General features: G+C 40.9%; 1 protein-coding gene across 1 annotated transcript in view; it reads right to left on the bottom strand.

Annotated features, from left to right (window-relative positions):
• LOC120433203 (nesprin-1-like) overlaps positions 1-13,600 on the bottom strand; it is a 28,988-nt gene extending 15,388 nt beyond the window's left edge. The window contains exons 1-6 of the mRNA XM_039599084.1: positions 13,516-13,600; positions 11,333-11,394; positions 4,806-4,901; positions 4,133-4,216; positions 1,637-1,657; positions 239-331 (exon numbers count right to left, since the gene is read on the bottom strand). Coding sequence (XP_039455018.1) covers positions 239-331; positions 1,637-1,657; positions 4,133-4,216; positions 4,806-4,901; positions 11,333-11,394; positions 13,516-13,600 — 441 coding nt within the window. The remainder of the gene's footprint in view (positions 1-238; positions 332-1,636; positions 1,658-4,132; positions 4,217-4,805; positions 4,902-11,332; positions 11,395-13,515) is intronic.
• Positions 13,601-14,285: the final 685 nt, after the last annotated feature.

Here is a 14,285-nt window from a genome sequence, read left to right on the forward strand (position 1 = left end):
CTTTAACTTAAATTGCTCTTTTTTACATATATATATATATATAACTAGAAAAATACACATCTGCTCTCCCTGCAAACTGGATATTCTCAGCCATATTAGCTGTCAGGTTAAGGTTCTTGTGGTGAGCGAGTGGTAATATTCACATCATGTTCTTCTTCTCACTGCTTCTCAAACAATAATGCTGAATTATGTCCACTGAATCTGATGATCTAATTGCACTAACGCTGCAAAAAGTTACCTGGAAATAGAGAATGATGGTCCACACCAACCCCAGGACAATAGATGGCCGTCCATCCACGATGTCTGTTGAGTTGATGTTCACCAACTTGATCTGTGTCCAAACACAGCGGCAGCATTAAACTACACTATTAGAATGTCTAGATATTTCCAGATCGCAGACTATTCTATCAGTTGTCCCTATAACCCCAATAAGCCCATTTTATTCAGAAAGTTAACAATAAAGAGTGTAATGTAAAAACACTGCCCAGCCAAAAAAAAACAAAAAAAAAAGCTCAACACCTGGATTTAACTAACCAAAAAAGTAAGCGCCATCCATTGGATTTAAGAAGATTCAAAGCATTTACTGTCATGTGTACCAAGAAAAAGCATTTCTCTGTACAATTAAATTCTTTCTCTGCTGTCCAATTGCTCGAGTGTAACTGATGCTACAAGTAGCTTCTTGTTTCATAAACAACGATATCCTATCTCATGACTTAAACATTCATCCTCAAGGAAGAAATTATGTAGCTGGAAAAAATCTTGTTTGTGATCAGAGATCACTTAAATATTTGGTGAAATCAAATTTAATGAATAAATGAGTCTACTAGTGAAAGTAGAAGCTTTTCCTTATACACAGTGTGACGGGACTAGGACTAAACAACTGTGTAGGGTAAAGAAAACCACTTATCAGTAGCTTTAGTTTAGTTGGGAGCAAACAGGTTGAACTCTGGAACAATGGAAAAAGTGTTATGATTTGGGGTTGCTTTAGTTGGTCTGGTTCAGGAATGTCATGTGCCCAAAAAAAACATGAGGTCAGCAGAATATACTTAATGACCAGATTTTTTTTCATCAATTTTTTTAAAGATCAAAATGGCAGGATTCAAAGAGGGCACCAGTGTGAAAGAGTTGTCCAGGGAGCGTGAACCATCATTTTCACACATGAGTTGACCACCACAGACTTTAGACCTTAACCCCATTGAGAATCTTTGGGATGTGCTGGAAAACTGATCTGACTCTTCTAACATCAATACAAGATCGTGGCACAAACATAATGCATTTATGGACAAAAATAAATATTAGGACATTCATAAGATTATGAAATGAATGAAATAATGAAATAAAAGAGCATGTGACTTTTTGGCCAGGCAATACATTCAAGTTCTACTGAGATTGAGAATCTCTTTTTCAAGAGAGCGATGTAAAAGATAAAAAGCTGCACAAATACTAATGTTACACACATTAAAGCAGGTGAACTCAACATCCAGATTGAAAACAAAACAGCCACAAGTTCAAGCTAATTTCAGTGCATCTTTAAGAGAAAACACATGTAATCATCAGAACTGCTGCATGCAGATGTTTCTGACACAATTTATCAACATCACAAAGAAAAAAGTGGAGCAATGTTATGAATACTGACCGGAGATCCTCTGTATGCAGACTGGAGGCAGATGGAGGAGGAACAGGAAGAGGAGGAGGGGGAGAAAGATAATTCATAAGTACTGGAGATGATTGAAAGCAAACGCCTGATTGACTGTGAAAAGGCAGATACTGTAGCATCTCTGAGGTGAGATAACTTGAGTGGTTGGCTGAGAGGAGAGATCTATCACTACTACGCAGGCAACAGGGATTATATCCAGCAGAGATGGACACAGAGAAAGGGAGAAAGGGGCCGAGTGGAGCAAGAAACGAGAGAGAGAGGGGGCTGTATCTTGTGATATGATGAAGTATTGTATATTATCACATAGAGGGTTGTATTACTGAGGAGCCGCAGCACAACAGGTCATCTAATGGTAATACCTGCCACTCCGCACATGTGAACAAGCATGAAAAATGAGATTGGGGGCAGGCGAGGGCAGCATGGGGAACCGTGGGATAGTGACTGATAAGAACATATGCAATACATGGTGTTATATTAAAAAACACAGCAGGTTATCCTGGCAAATCAAAACAGTAATGCAAGGCTGGAGTGGTTAACAGAGGTGTAGCGTGACCACACCGAAAACACACCGGTATAAAATGACAGCGGTAAACATATACAGTAGCAGTGGTTGTGTTTCTTTGGATAAATTGTACTAAACGCTAAATAGTAAAACTAAAAAGTTGTGAAGCTGTGTAAAGCGCTTACAAACTATCCATCCATTTTCTAAATTGCTTATCCAGTTTAGGGTCAGGTAAACTGGAACCTACCCCAGATGTTTGCATGAAAGGTGGGGTAAACACTGGAGCAGTGACCTGTCCATCACAGGTAACCAATCATCTAAATTTATTATATTAATAACACATCAAAGGCAACATATTAAGGAATGAAACCCAAATTCAACCATTTTTTAATAATTTGACTTTGAGTTCTTCTTTAACTGTTTAAATATTTGACACTCAGCTTTTTTACTTCTCGCTGTCTTTACTTTAGAAAGTCTCAGTCTCTCCGTGGCACTCGTTTACATCCAATTATTACTAATTAAAATAATAATTTATGAATACATTTTTTAAGAATCTTATTTGTATGAGCATTTTGTTGCCACAGTCCAAGTTTTTGTGAAACATGTTGCTGGAATCAAAATCAAAATGAGAAAATGACCATGGTGGTGTTTACTACACCGTCAGTGATGACCCCAAACCCTAACTCTTCATTCTAACCCAACCCATTCGATTTAAGGGAGTCATGCACTGACTTGTGCAACTATCTCAGAGTTTCTTACAGGCTGTGGTATGTACTATGTACAGTTACAGCCGACGTAAAAATTTCAGGATCTGGCAACCCAACCCAGTCGTCTTCCCAAACCATAACCACAGCTTTCAAAGACTAAACCCTAACCAGAGACTTTATTAACTAACCCTAATCACATGATCTGAGTGCCTAATCTGTGTCAATTAGAATGATTTTTTTTAATCCCTGACTGTCAAGAACAAATTTTTTAAAGAAGAAAAATTTACATATTCTGGGGAATATCGTGATAGGTTCAGGGTCATCACCGATGATTGGGGTCTGATTTTGCATCCAGTTTTCATTTACATTTTACACAGTTTCTCTACTTTCCCAGAAGGGAGGCTTTACATCACAGGGTTTCAACAGTTTCCAAACATCAGTAAACATCATTACACCAGCAAACACTTACTTTCTATGACACAGACACGAGACACAGCCGTGGATCAGACATAGGCAATCTAAAGCAAAATGTAAATATGCTCTGTGTGTACATCAGCTTCACACACAGAGAGCATATTTACGTTTAATTTTCAACTCTCAGATTTACGCAGCAGAGTGCCCACTGATGTCTCATCTCCAGACAGCAGATTACTGGTTTAGGATTTACAGTTTTAACCCTGTCACACTCGACGAAGACAAGTCAGTGTCCCCGCAGACGTCAGCTCATACTCATGGCTTTATTTATGTATATCCAAGGACGAGCCAGGCGACGCTTTGAGAACGTTTTACTAATCTCATGGAGGGGCAGTTGATGCATTTAGATGATTACATTCAAAACCATATTGAGCGTTTTTTTCTGATGCAATTCTGCCAATGAAGCAGAGAAAAGGAATTTGCTAAGTACTAATAACATGGAGTGCAGTAGGTGTAGTGGTAATCAGCTGAAGAGAGAGAGAGAGAGACGTTGTTCTCCATCATTTAGAGGGAGACAAACAATTAAATGTAATGAAGTTGTTAAGACAGAATTACATTTACCAAACAGAGTCTTTGTGGAAATATAAATCGAGAGAATCTACTAATTTCAGGACACCTAAAGGATGTGGGAACGTGAAGACAATGAGAGGCGAGAAGGAAAGAGAAACGGGTCACACGAGGTCAAGATTCAATATTTGCGCCCACGAGGCTCCAGATGAGCAGGGAGAGGAGCAGGAGGGTTAAGAAAAAAAGAGAGAAAAAAAACATAAAAAGAAGGCGGTGGACTCTTACCTTTCTCCCCTCAAGGAATTTAAGAGCTGTACCAATGTTGGCGACCCAGTGGATCCTTTTTAGCTTCTTGCCCTGTTCACATGGCTGGAAGTAGAAGGGAGAACAATGGATATGGAAAGGAAGCAAGAGAGATATTGAGAGGGAAAGAAAACAGGAGGGTAAAATGTATCAGTACATGTATAAAAAATTAGCACAGTTTAAACAGACAATAAAGCATAGATGAAAAAAATATAGCATAAAGGTTGTTGAAATAATGAGACTCAGAATTCCAATCAGAGACTATAAACAACCGGATCAATAGGACAGAGGCAGATTAGACCTTAGGCAGTATTGGTCAAATGTAATCCTCAAACCGTGTGTGTCTTTGTCTGTGTTTGTGAACTCTGATCTGTCCTTGTTAATCTGGGCTTTCCCACTCAATTCAAACATCCTAATAAAAGCCAGTCGATAGGTATTTCCATATAATTCTGGCTCATTTCGCATTCACTGCATTAAGTCTGCAGCTCACCGGACAAACAAACAGTCAAAAATTATTGCATTTCTCTTTTATTGCATCAGCCTGAGCCGGTTCAGTGTGAGAAAGTAGAAAATATAATCCAGAGAGATCAGAGGAGAGGACGTGTTTGAAGCTTGTAGCCAAATCCCATGATGTAGAAATGACCCACAGGCTCACCAGCTTTTGTCCTGAAAGGACTTCCAGCAAGGCCAGCAGCATCACACCATCTTTCATGTCCTCAAAGAGGTCTGTCATCACCAGGGGAGGGACACGCTACAGGAGAAAACACACACATCATATACAATAAGTAAACTTAAGTGCAATGCTTAAACTAGAAACACTGGTTTTTAACATTGAGAAGGACTTGAAAACACTGATCTGAAGGCAGGTGCATACTTTATAATCACACAATTTTTCCAGGCAAGATATTTCTAAACAAGCCACTGAATTTATGTAACTGTTTGTGCAAAAAAAAAAAAAAAAAAAAAAAGGGATCGCTGTTTACATAAATGTTTCATGTCACACAAAGCTTTCCCAGTTTTCTTGGAATGCAAAGAGTCAGGATTACAGAGCTAATAGGTCTAGCAATGTACAGAAAACTTTGAGGTAAGAAGTATTTTTCTGCACATTATCCCCCACAAAGCTGCATAGTGCATACATAACCCTAATATAATACATATATTAAACTGTAAGACACTCATTTAAACTTGTGGGACATGGATAAAGGAAATCTTCATAAAAAACTGTGCTAGGAGCCCAAACAGAGTTTGGTGGTGCCGTGTATTACTGACAGCTGGATTCATCCATAAGCGCCGGCTCAGGGGACTCTGAACGGCTTCTTCAAATCCTAAAATATGCTGATGATTTCAAACTGTATCCTTCCCATTGACTTCCTCCCTGACCTGACACAGACTTCCAGACTTGAGGAAATCCACATATCTCAGTTTCTCGCCGACGCCACATCAAGGATTTCTCTTAAAGCACAGTCACATGCTGGGGCTGAGGAGAGCTTTAGAGGGGAGGGGGAGCTTTCAGACGAGCGAACCATTCACAGGGAGATTAGCGGCAAAGGGAGTGAGTGAAGAGAGGGAAGGCAAAAAGTAGAGATGTGCGCAAGAGTGTGTGTGCAGCCAGAGTGAAAATATATGTACAACCCCAACAAAGTGAAAATGAGAGAGGGGTTTAATTTAGTAGAAGGAGTGGCAGTGAAAAACATGACAGAGGCAGAGAGAGACAGGACACTAACCTCACGTCTTTCAAATTTAATTAGCAAACGCAGCAGCGCTTCTCACTAATTCCTCTTCTAACGTCGTTTCATGGCTCTGGATATTAGAGTTTTCAGACAGCACTTGTGCCCGTATCATAGCCTGACAGAAGAAGCACTTAAAAAAGATCCCATTCAGAGGGATAAATTATACCATGAGCTAATTGAAGCCAAATTTACCTATTTGTTCATTATAATCCCAAAGCTAATGAGGAAATTTCAGACTAATTACAAAAAAAGAAAGTAATATTCATTCCCTTTGCTCGGCAACATGCGGTAAAAAAAAATAAATCACGAACTTAATGAGCTAATTACACATGAGCGTCTGGGTCGTAATTGATTGTGAGCAGAGGAGTTTGAGGATGTGCGTCTGTCTGTGCTCTCTTGTTATTCCCCTGGTACATTTGACTGGATCCCAAAAGATCAACAGCATGAAAGACACAGGAGGGGGCAGAAACAAAGAGAACACTTAGAGGTTTCAGTTTGAGCTGCAACACATCAGTTTGAAGGGACAATAAAAACTTGAAGCCTATTGGCAAAGTCTTTTTAGGATGATGGTATTCTGACAGGGAATTATTGGCACATAAAACCACTCGTGTAGAAAGATTTCAATTAAAATCATGCAGGACTTGTGCAAAGTCAGCACTGTCATCTCACAGCGGCGAGGTTGTGTGTCTAAATCCATTGGCTGGGGCCTTTCTTGTTGTCATTATCAGCTGTGCTGCTGACCATGTGGAGTCTTACAGGATGCAGAAATGTGGAGGCAAACGGAGCAATCTTAAATGAACCGTTTATTGGCTGGTTGCAATAATCCAAAACGGGGAACATCAAAAAATATAAACTACAGAAACAAAAGGTTGCAAGGAGAACAGACAATGATCAGAGACGTGGAGAGAGAGCATCTATATATACACAGAAGGGCAATCGGGGAAGTGGAGACAGCTGGGGACACAGCTGAACTAAATCACAGAAGACGAGACGATGGAAACAAAAACTAAGCAAAGGACAGCTCTCAAAATAAAGCAGGAAGTGGGACAACTAAAAGGAAGGACTAACACAAACGGATGGGACATTGAGGGAGAAATAAACTCTCAAGCAAGGGTGTGAAACATAAGACCCAGGGGGCACAATCAGTCTGGCAAAGACTGGCCCACTGTGGAAACTGTGATGGAGGGCATAAATTTTGGACTTTTAAATGTATTGTCATGAATTTACAACTTGTCGACTTGATAAAGACCTCATCCTTCATCATTCATACCAATATGTAATAGATAAACAATTAATGTCTGTTTTTAATTTAAATGCCTGGAGTTTTTTTTTTATGTGTTAACAGTAAAATAAATAATAAAAAAAATTCACTTTATAATTACAGAACAGTTTAGGCAATAAATTACCAGAATTTTCTATAATTTTACATATTTACTTCTTACAGTTTAAGCCCAAAGAGTCATGCTGGCATGTTTCCTGCATTTAATACAACAGTTTTCTTTATCATGAAGAAAAACTCAGAGATACTGTTGAAATAACACTTTTTAATAACAGTGAAATAACACTTTTTTTATATTAAGACATCTCAGGGATCAAATGTGTAGTTAAACATATTTACACTGATACAAATTGTTTTGTTTTTTTTACTTGTCTGACCCACTTAAAATCAAAGTTGTATGTGGTCCACAATGTAAAACGAGTGTGACATTCCTCTCTAAAGCAACTGGAAAGTAGAAACAAAAAGATATGGCTTTAAACAAATAGATTATTTAAATGAACAAAACCAGAAAGGCCAAAAAACTCACAAATACTGGGGCAAATGACCCAGGGCCATGATATGTGTGGTAGTCTCGCTCCTCCCAGACTCGGAAGACAAGCTCATTAGGTTAATTAGTCATTTTAAATTGTGAGGTGTGAATTCTGAGCATGAATAGTTCTTTGTCTCTCTGTGTTGTAACCTGCCTTTTGCCCTATGACAGCTGGGATAGGCTGCAGTGGAAGATGATGGATAGATGGATTTTTTTTAAGCTTATAAGCTTGTATGACTCCTAAACACAAGTATGAACTGAAATGAAATGAAAGAAAGCAACACTGCCGTTAAAAAATACATAATAAACACAACTTAACAATTTAAAAGGACACCGCAAGCAGAGTTGGCTGACTGAAATTTTTAATACTTTGAAAAACATACCAGCAGCTGGATAGTGTAGTGGTAAGACAACATACCTTCGGCGCGGGAGTCACAAGTTCGATTCCCACCCAGTATCCAGTAAGGGTCCTGGCTAGACCCCTCATGCTAAAAACAAAGCCCTGGAATGGCGCGGCTATGTCTGCAGCCTGTCTGCAGCTCAGACACAAGAGTTTCACTACATGTTGTACTCTGTATAATTGTGTATGTGACAAATAAAGGTTGTTTGTTTGTTTGTTTGTTAGCTGAAGCACATGCCACGTGCCATGATTTGCTGTCTCTGAACTTCACGTGCACGGGATGTATCACCCTTTCCCCTCGCTCTAACCCGAGAGTAAACACCGAGAGAGGAGCTGGGAGCTTCATTTCTTTTCCTTCTTTAATCTCAAAGAACACTTGCTTCACTGATGGCTGAACTAAAGCTGTTTTCCCAGGAAAACGCCTGAAAGACGGCGAGACCTCCGCAGTTCACACTGGCCACTCTGTAATTAAGCTTTAACCTTCTCAGAAAGGATTTGTCAGAGTGGAAATTTGGGGTCCACTGACTGAAACCCCTCCACATGTGTCACTCCACTACCGGGTGCAACATAAAATACACTGTGAGGAGAGCAATTTTGCAAGTTGAGTGTGACTGCTGTGTGGGTCTAAACGACATCAGCCTTTATCTAAATGAAATGCACCCCCTGGAAAAATACTACCTTGCAGCTCTCTTATAGTTCATATCTTTGGCGAGTTAATCTGGTAAACTAATGAGAGTCATTCATCTTCTGTATAAATTACCAGCTCCAATACATCCCCTCTCATAGAAAGTCTTTGTGGGAGCCCGTAAGACTTCTTTTGTTATACCTGTGGAGTGGTAAAGTGAGGGGGAGGGCGGTGATAGCGAAAGGAAGCCCTCATGCTATGGCTCAACTCACCTAACGATTAATCACATACCTTTAGGCGGTGAATTAAAGACCTGTGATAACTGGAGTGGCCTAATCATCTGCATAGCCAAGGGCAGGATTTATCCCTGTGAGAGCAAAGCTAAACCAACTGTTAAAGCTTCTCTGTCTTCATCTTCTCGCTCTATCCTCCTGTCTCACTTTCACACTACTTTTTGCGTATGATTAGCTATACTTGTGAGAGTGAGTCCATAAGATGCCACATAATCTCTACTAGTCTGCAGAATGACGACTTCCAGAAATGGCCCTCTTTATTCTTTGCACCACCTTTAAGTTGGTGAACCTTTACCCCCTGCTCATCACAACGCTCTTTGAAAATTCACCAAGCCGCCATGACAGCCAAGACATTTTTAAGACAAATATAGGCCAATCAGTATCACTATGGTAACGTCAGGCATCAGGTGGAAATGTAAGCAGCTTCGTGATGAGCGAGGAGGACATCAGCTACGTAATTTGATCAAGTCGACAGAGGGAAAAGCACGGGGAACAAATATGGTTTTCTCTTCCAGTGGAAGTGTGATGGTATGACTAATCTATTAATTACCCGAATCCATTAATTAAGGCAAATTTAAATGGAATTTTAATGAAGTCTCTGGGATCTTTGTTGGATCAGTTCATTTGAGTTTTTAGTGTATGAGTGTTGATATAGCAAAAATTATCTTATTCCACTTTAGGTCAAAAGATTAGTTAGACATCCGGCGTTCTTGCTGAAAGCTATGTGAGGAAATAAATGCCAATCTTCGGCTCTTGGAGTAAATATAGAAGTAGGACAAAGCAACAACCTCAGGGATGAAAAATGAGCCCATTGCTGAAGTGTCAAAGACTACAGCCCTGTGAATGGCCACTTGAAACTGCAAAAAGAGGTCAATCCCCCTGGACTCCTGTGTTAAAAATGGTCAGCTTTAAACAGAGCTACGTTTTTTTTTACTTCCACTTATTTATTTTAGAAACCACCTGGTTTAACTGTGTTTGTAAATGTGTTAAAGTTAAGGCACTGGCTGCTTTGGCACTGTCTCCTAGGCTTCACATCCCTAACTCGATATATATCTGGCCTTTTTTTACTGTCTGAAGAGGAGGGATAGTGGATATATTGAGCAAAGGATGCTGAGGATGGAGCTGGCAGGGAAGAGGAAAAGAGGAACCTCAGAGGAAGTTCATGGATATAGTGAAGGAGGACATGCAGAGGGTTGGTGTGACAGAAAAGGATGCAAAGGATAGATGATCTGTGGTGATCCATAAAAGGAGAAGCCAAAAAAGATGATAAGCTACTGGATCTACTTATCTACATATTTATAATGCAAATGTGGAATATGTGTTCATTTTCTCAATTTACTCATCTGACCAAAAAAATGTTGAACTAGCCCCTCTAAGCTTCGTGGGAATGCCTCTCCAAAATTTTCAATCACAATGAAATAACAAAGGTACTGCAGCTCTGCTCAACTGCAGGCTTGATAAATAAAGTATGTGGTTATACCTTAAATCTTATAAAAAATTCACAGCATTTAAATATTGGGCTGTGTGTGTGTAATTTTCTGCTGGCACAGTCCTGAGACGTGCTTATTTAATATTACGTCATGGTTTATTCCCTTCTGAGTGCTCTTCAAATGAATTTTCTGCTCCACGTCACCGCAGTTCAAGAACTCCACAGCTGTCGTAATCAAATAGGGAACCTTGAGAAGAGCGTCACTGATTGGAGTAACACTTAATTGTGTTGCACTGTGCCATATTTGCCTTGTCTGCCCATTCCTGACATACCATTTAAGCATTAATGAGCGAAACTGATGAGCCTAACGTAGTATAATGCAATAATTACAGGCCCCTCAGCATGCAGTAGCATCAAATGTGTTTGTTTACTATAAGGCACAGACATATTGTCCACTGAGTGGACAAATGAAGAGCATGCTTTAATGAAAAACTCTTATCCTAAACAATCTAAATTGGCCCATATTGAGATAGCGAGGTTACTAAGATGTAAATTAATGACTCTAGCTTGCAGGGGAAAAAGATATACAGTGTATTAAATGCTGTAATATGAAATAGATAATTAGAGTGAGAGTAAATCCTTGCTAGTAGCTATATGAGACAAGGAGCAAGAAAATCATGCAAGAATGAAGGACCGTGTGTGGTCTGAGCTGGAACAAGCAGTCCCATGACCAGCTCTTGGAAAATGTCAGCGCATGCACACAGGATGGAGTAAAGTCACTCACAGTGGAAAAACATGGAGATCGGGGAGTTTTAAAACAAACACCAGCACCAGCTTTTGTGTAAATGGATAACACAATGCTGGCACCAGCAGGGAAACACAACCAGACTTTCTTACCTTTGCCAAGTGGGAGTTGATCCATTTTGTGAATGTCCTTTTCTGCACCGCTTCCTGCTCATCTGTAAATCAGAGCCCAGAGCATCACTATTAGTCACGCGCAATAATAAACAAAGAAAGGATTAAAAACACAATCTTCTCATTGTTTATTGTGAGAGTCGATTGGGTTTCTGATGCTGGACGGCTGCCTCTTGTTATCTCTGATAATATTCCTGTCTCTCTAATGTTTCAGTCACACCAAATCATACCTTACACTAATGTACAAAGAGAAGGCATTTGACATTTACAGATGGCATTTTCATTATCTGAACTCCTCTTGCTGAGGACAGAAAATTGTGTTCTCGAAAATGCCCTTTAAATGATAGGAGGCCAGTGGTTCTCCCTCTTATCTGCCATGTTCTAGTCATTTCTGAGTACAGTTTAAACATGAAATCTGGTGCTCTGTTCAGGGCTGTGATCAAAATACACAAACGCAACATTACCCCAAATGCATTGGACTTGTTTATGGCAGCTAACATAATGAAGGCCCTTTTGGAAAGACCCAATCAATAGTATACATGTCTGCTGATGATGTCCCCTAAAAAGGCACTTAACCTAAATGAGAAAACCTAATAAATCAAGCATATATCCAATTTTCTGTGCATTTATAGTATGAAAGTGTGTGTGTTCTGCTGGATTTTTTACCAACTAATGTATAGTTTATTCTTCGTGATATCTTGTGTCAGCAAAATTCAATGTTATGTGCAACCCATGTATTAAAAAAATTGAACATGAATGAGGTTATCTCAGAGAAATTCATGTGCAGCTGCTACACTTATACCATTAGAGTGTACAAAACCACACAATCTACCTGGGATTCAAAGCATCCCATCACGCGCATGCAACTGATGTTTTGTGTGTCCCGTCTTTGCTGCAGAGCAATATCCTTGAGATAAGCACGTTATCAGTGAGAAAGGACGTCTGACACAGTGCCTTCCTCTACCTTAATGAAATATGCTGACGCCTTGATTGCACTCAAGTTGGTTAGTGTGTCACTGGGTGCTGTGGACAGATGCTAACGGGAAGAGGTGTGTCTGTGTCAGAGGGAAGGTACCTTTCATACATAATGTAGATACACTCAAACATAGTCATACGTGCCACTGAGCAGCTACCCGCTCTACAAATTAATCTTTTGATTGGGTCCGAGAGTAATCAAATATTGATGGGCGGTAATATTGGATGAGAATGGGGAAAGATGTTCCTCCCTCCACATCCTTGAGCAGGAACATGCGTGACGGAGAACATGCCTGCATGTGCGTGGTGCCAGCCTCTCAGTCTCAGGGACGAGGTGACTTTGAACCTGCCGCACAAACGCAGTCACTCTTAAGCACACACGCTCATCTTCTTTCAGTATCACAATGGGAAACAGCAATCCTTTGCAGCAGTATTTTAACACACTTAATTACCTTCTGTATCACTTGTCTCATGCACAGTCCCTGATTTCCCACAGTGAAGATCACCTTAACAAATTATCATTGATTCAGTCAAGGAAAAGAATGCAAACTTGGTGCAAACAAAGAGACCATTTGTCAAACATCTCAGAGTATTTCCTTTCTTCTCAACAGTATAGACTGATAATGTGATTTATCCAGAGACAAGCTGGCAGACAGAATGCTGAATATGTGATATCCAAATGAGCAGAGAGGCAGATAGCCACAGGGTCAGACAGAGAGATAAGGAATCAAGCATTTTGACAGTCAGCCCTCTGTGCTGTGACACCTGCAGTGAGTTGTTACTTGTCTGCTGGGTATGCTTGTTTCACCAGCTGGAGACCTCCGCACACACACAGGCTGATACACACTCACTCGCTGACTCTGCCAGTGTGGAAACGCCCCCTTCAGACGTCTGCCCATTTCACTTTATACACACACTCACAGCTTCGACAAAAAAACAAAAGCATCCTTCAGGGAACTCTTTGGAAGAAAACTGCACTGCAAAATGCACACAATCATTCATAGTTACGCACACACACATACACATATGTCCAGCAGGCACGTACGGTCCATGCTGCAGTGCCGTTCTAAATCACACACCCTACACACATGCAAAAATACACATTTTGTGCACTTGCTTTCTTCTTGGAGTCTCTGTCTCAGCAGGACACACACATGCACACAGCCGCGCACACAAACTGCCCCACTTACCCCGGAGGTATTGGTAGAAGCCCGCCACCAGGTTGAGGGATGTGTTCTTTTTCGGGGAGGCTTCGCCCCCTACTTGCCGTGCCATCTTGTAACCCGGATTATGCCTCAATTTGTGCTTGTTTCATGGGGGCACTGACAGGACATCAACGACAACCTCCGGGAGAGGCAACACTTGCCCTTGCTCCTGCCCTTGTTGCCCACCCCCCCTTTTTTCGGGGGGAGGTGTCTTTAAAGAGCTCCCTGGAGCACCGGACCTCCTGAGATGACAGCAGTGGAACTGTTGCGCTGAGGTAAAGCAGGGTGGAAAGAACCACCCTCTTGTTTCTCCTGTCGCCCTTTACGTTCTGCCGTCCTCTGTCCTGTCCTGCAGTAGCGGGCTGCAGACTCAGTCAGACTCAGTGGTTTTCCTGCCTGTTAAGCAGCTTGGGAGTGTGATGTGAGAGTACGCGTGATGCAATGACTGTTTGTGTGTGTATGTGTGTGAGAGAGTGCTGCGCAGTGCCGGCTTGCCTCAGCATCAATCTTTTTTTGCTTAGTCTCCCCCTCGCTCTTCTCCTCTCATATCCTCTCTACCTGTGTCCTTCCCTCCCACGTTTTCTCTCTCTCTCTCTCTCTCTCTCTTGCTCAATTTTTCGCTATAGGCTGCAGGAAAAAAAATTACTTCCCTCCAATGGCTAGCCAATCAGAGTGCGTGGGAATGAGTGATGTCACAGTAGCCCCATCCGCATGTGGAGAGGGAGGAATGAGCGGTGGTGGGTGGGTTAAAGGAG

This window comes from Oreochromis aureus, linkage group 15 (genome assembly GCF_013358895.1).
Source record: "Oreochromis aureus strain Israel breed Guangdong linkage group 15, ZZ_aureus, whole genome shotgun sequence".
NCBI classification, from domain to species: domain Eukaryota; kingdom Metazoa; phylum Chordata; class Actinopteri; order Cichliformes; family Cichlidae; genus Oreochromis; species Oreochromis aureus.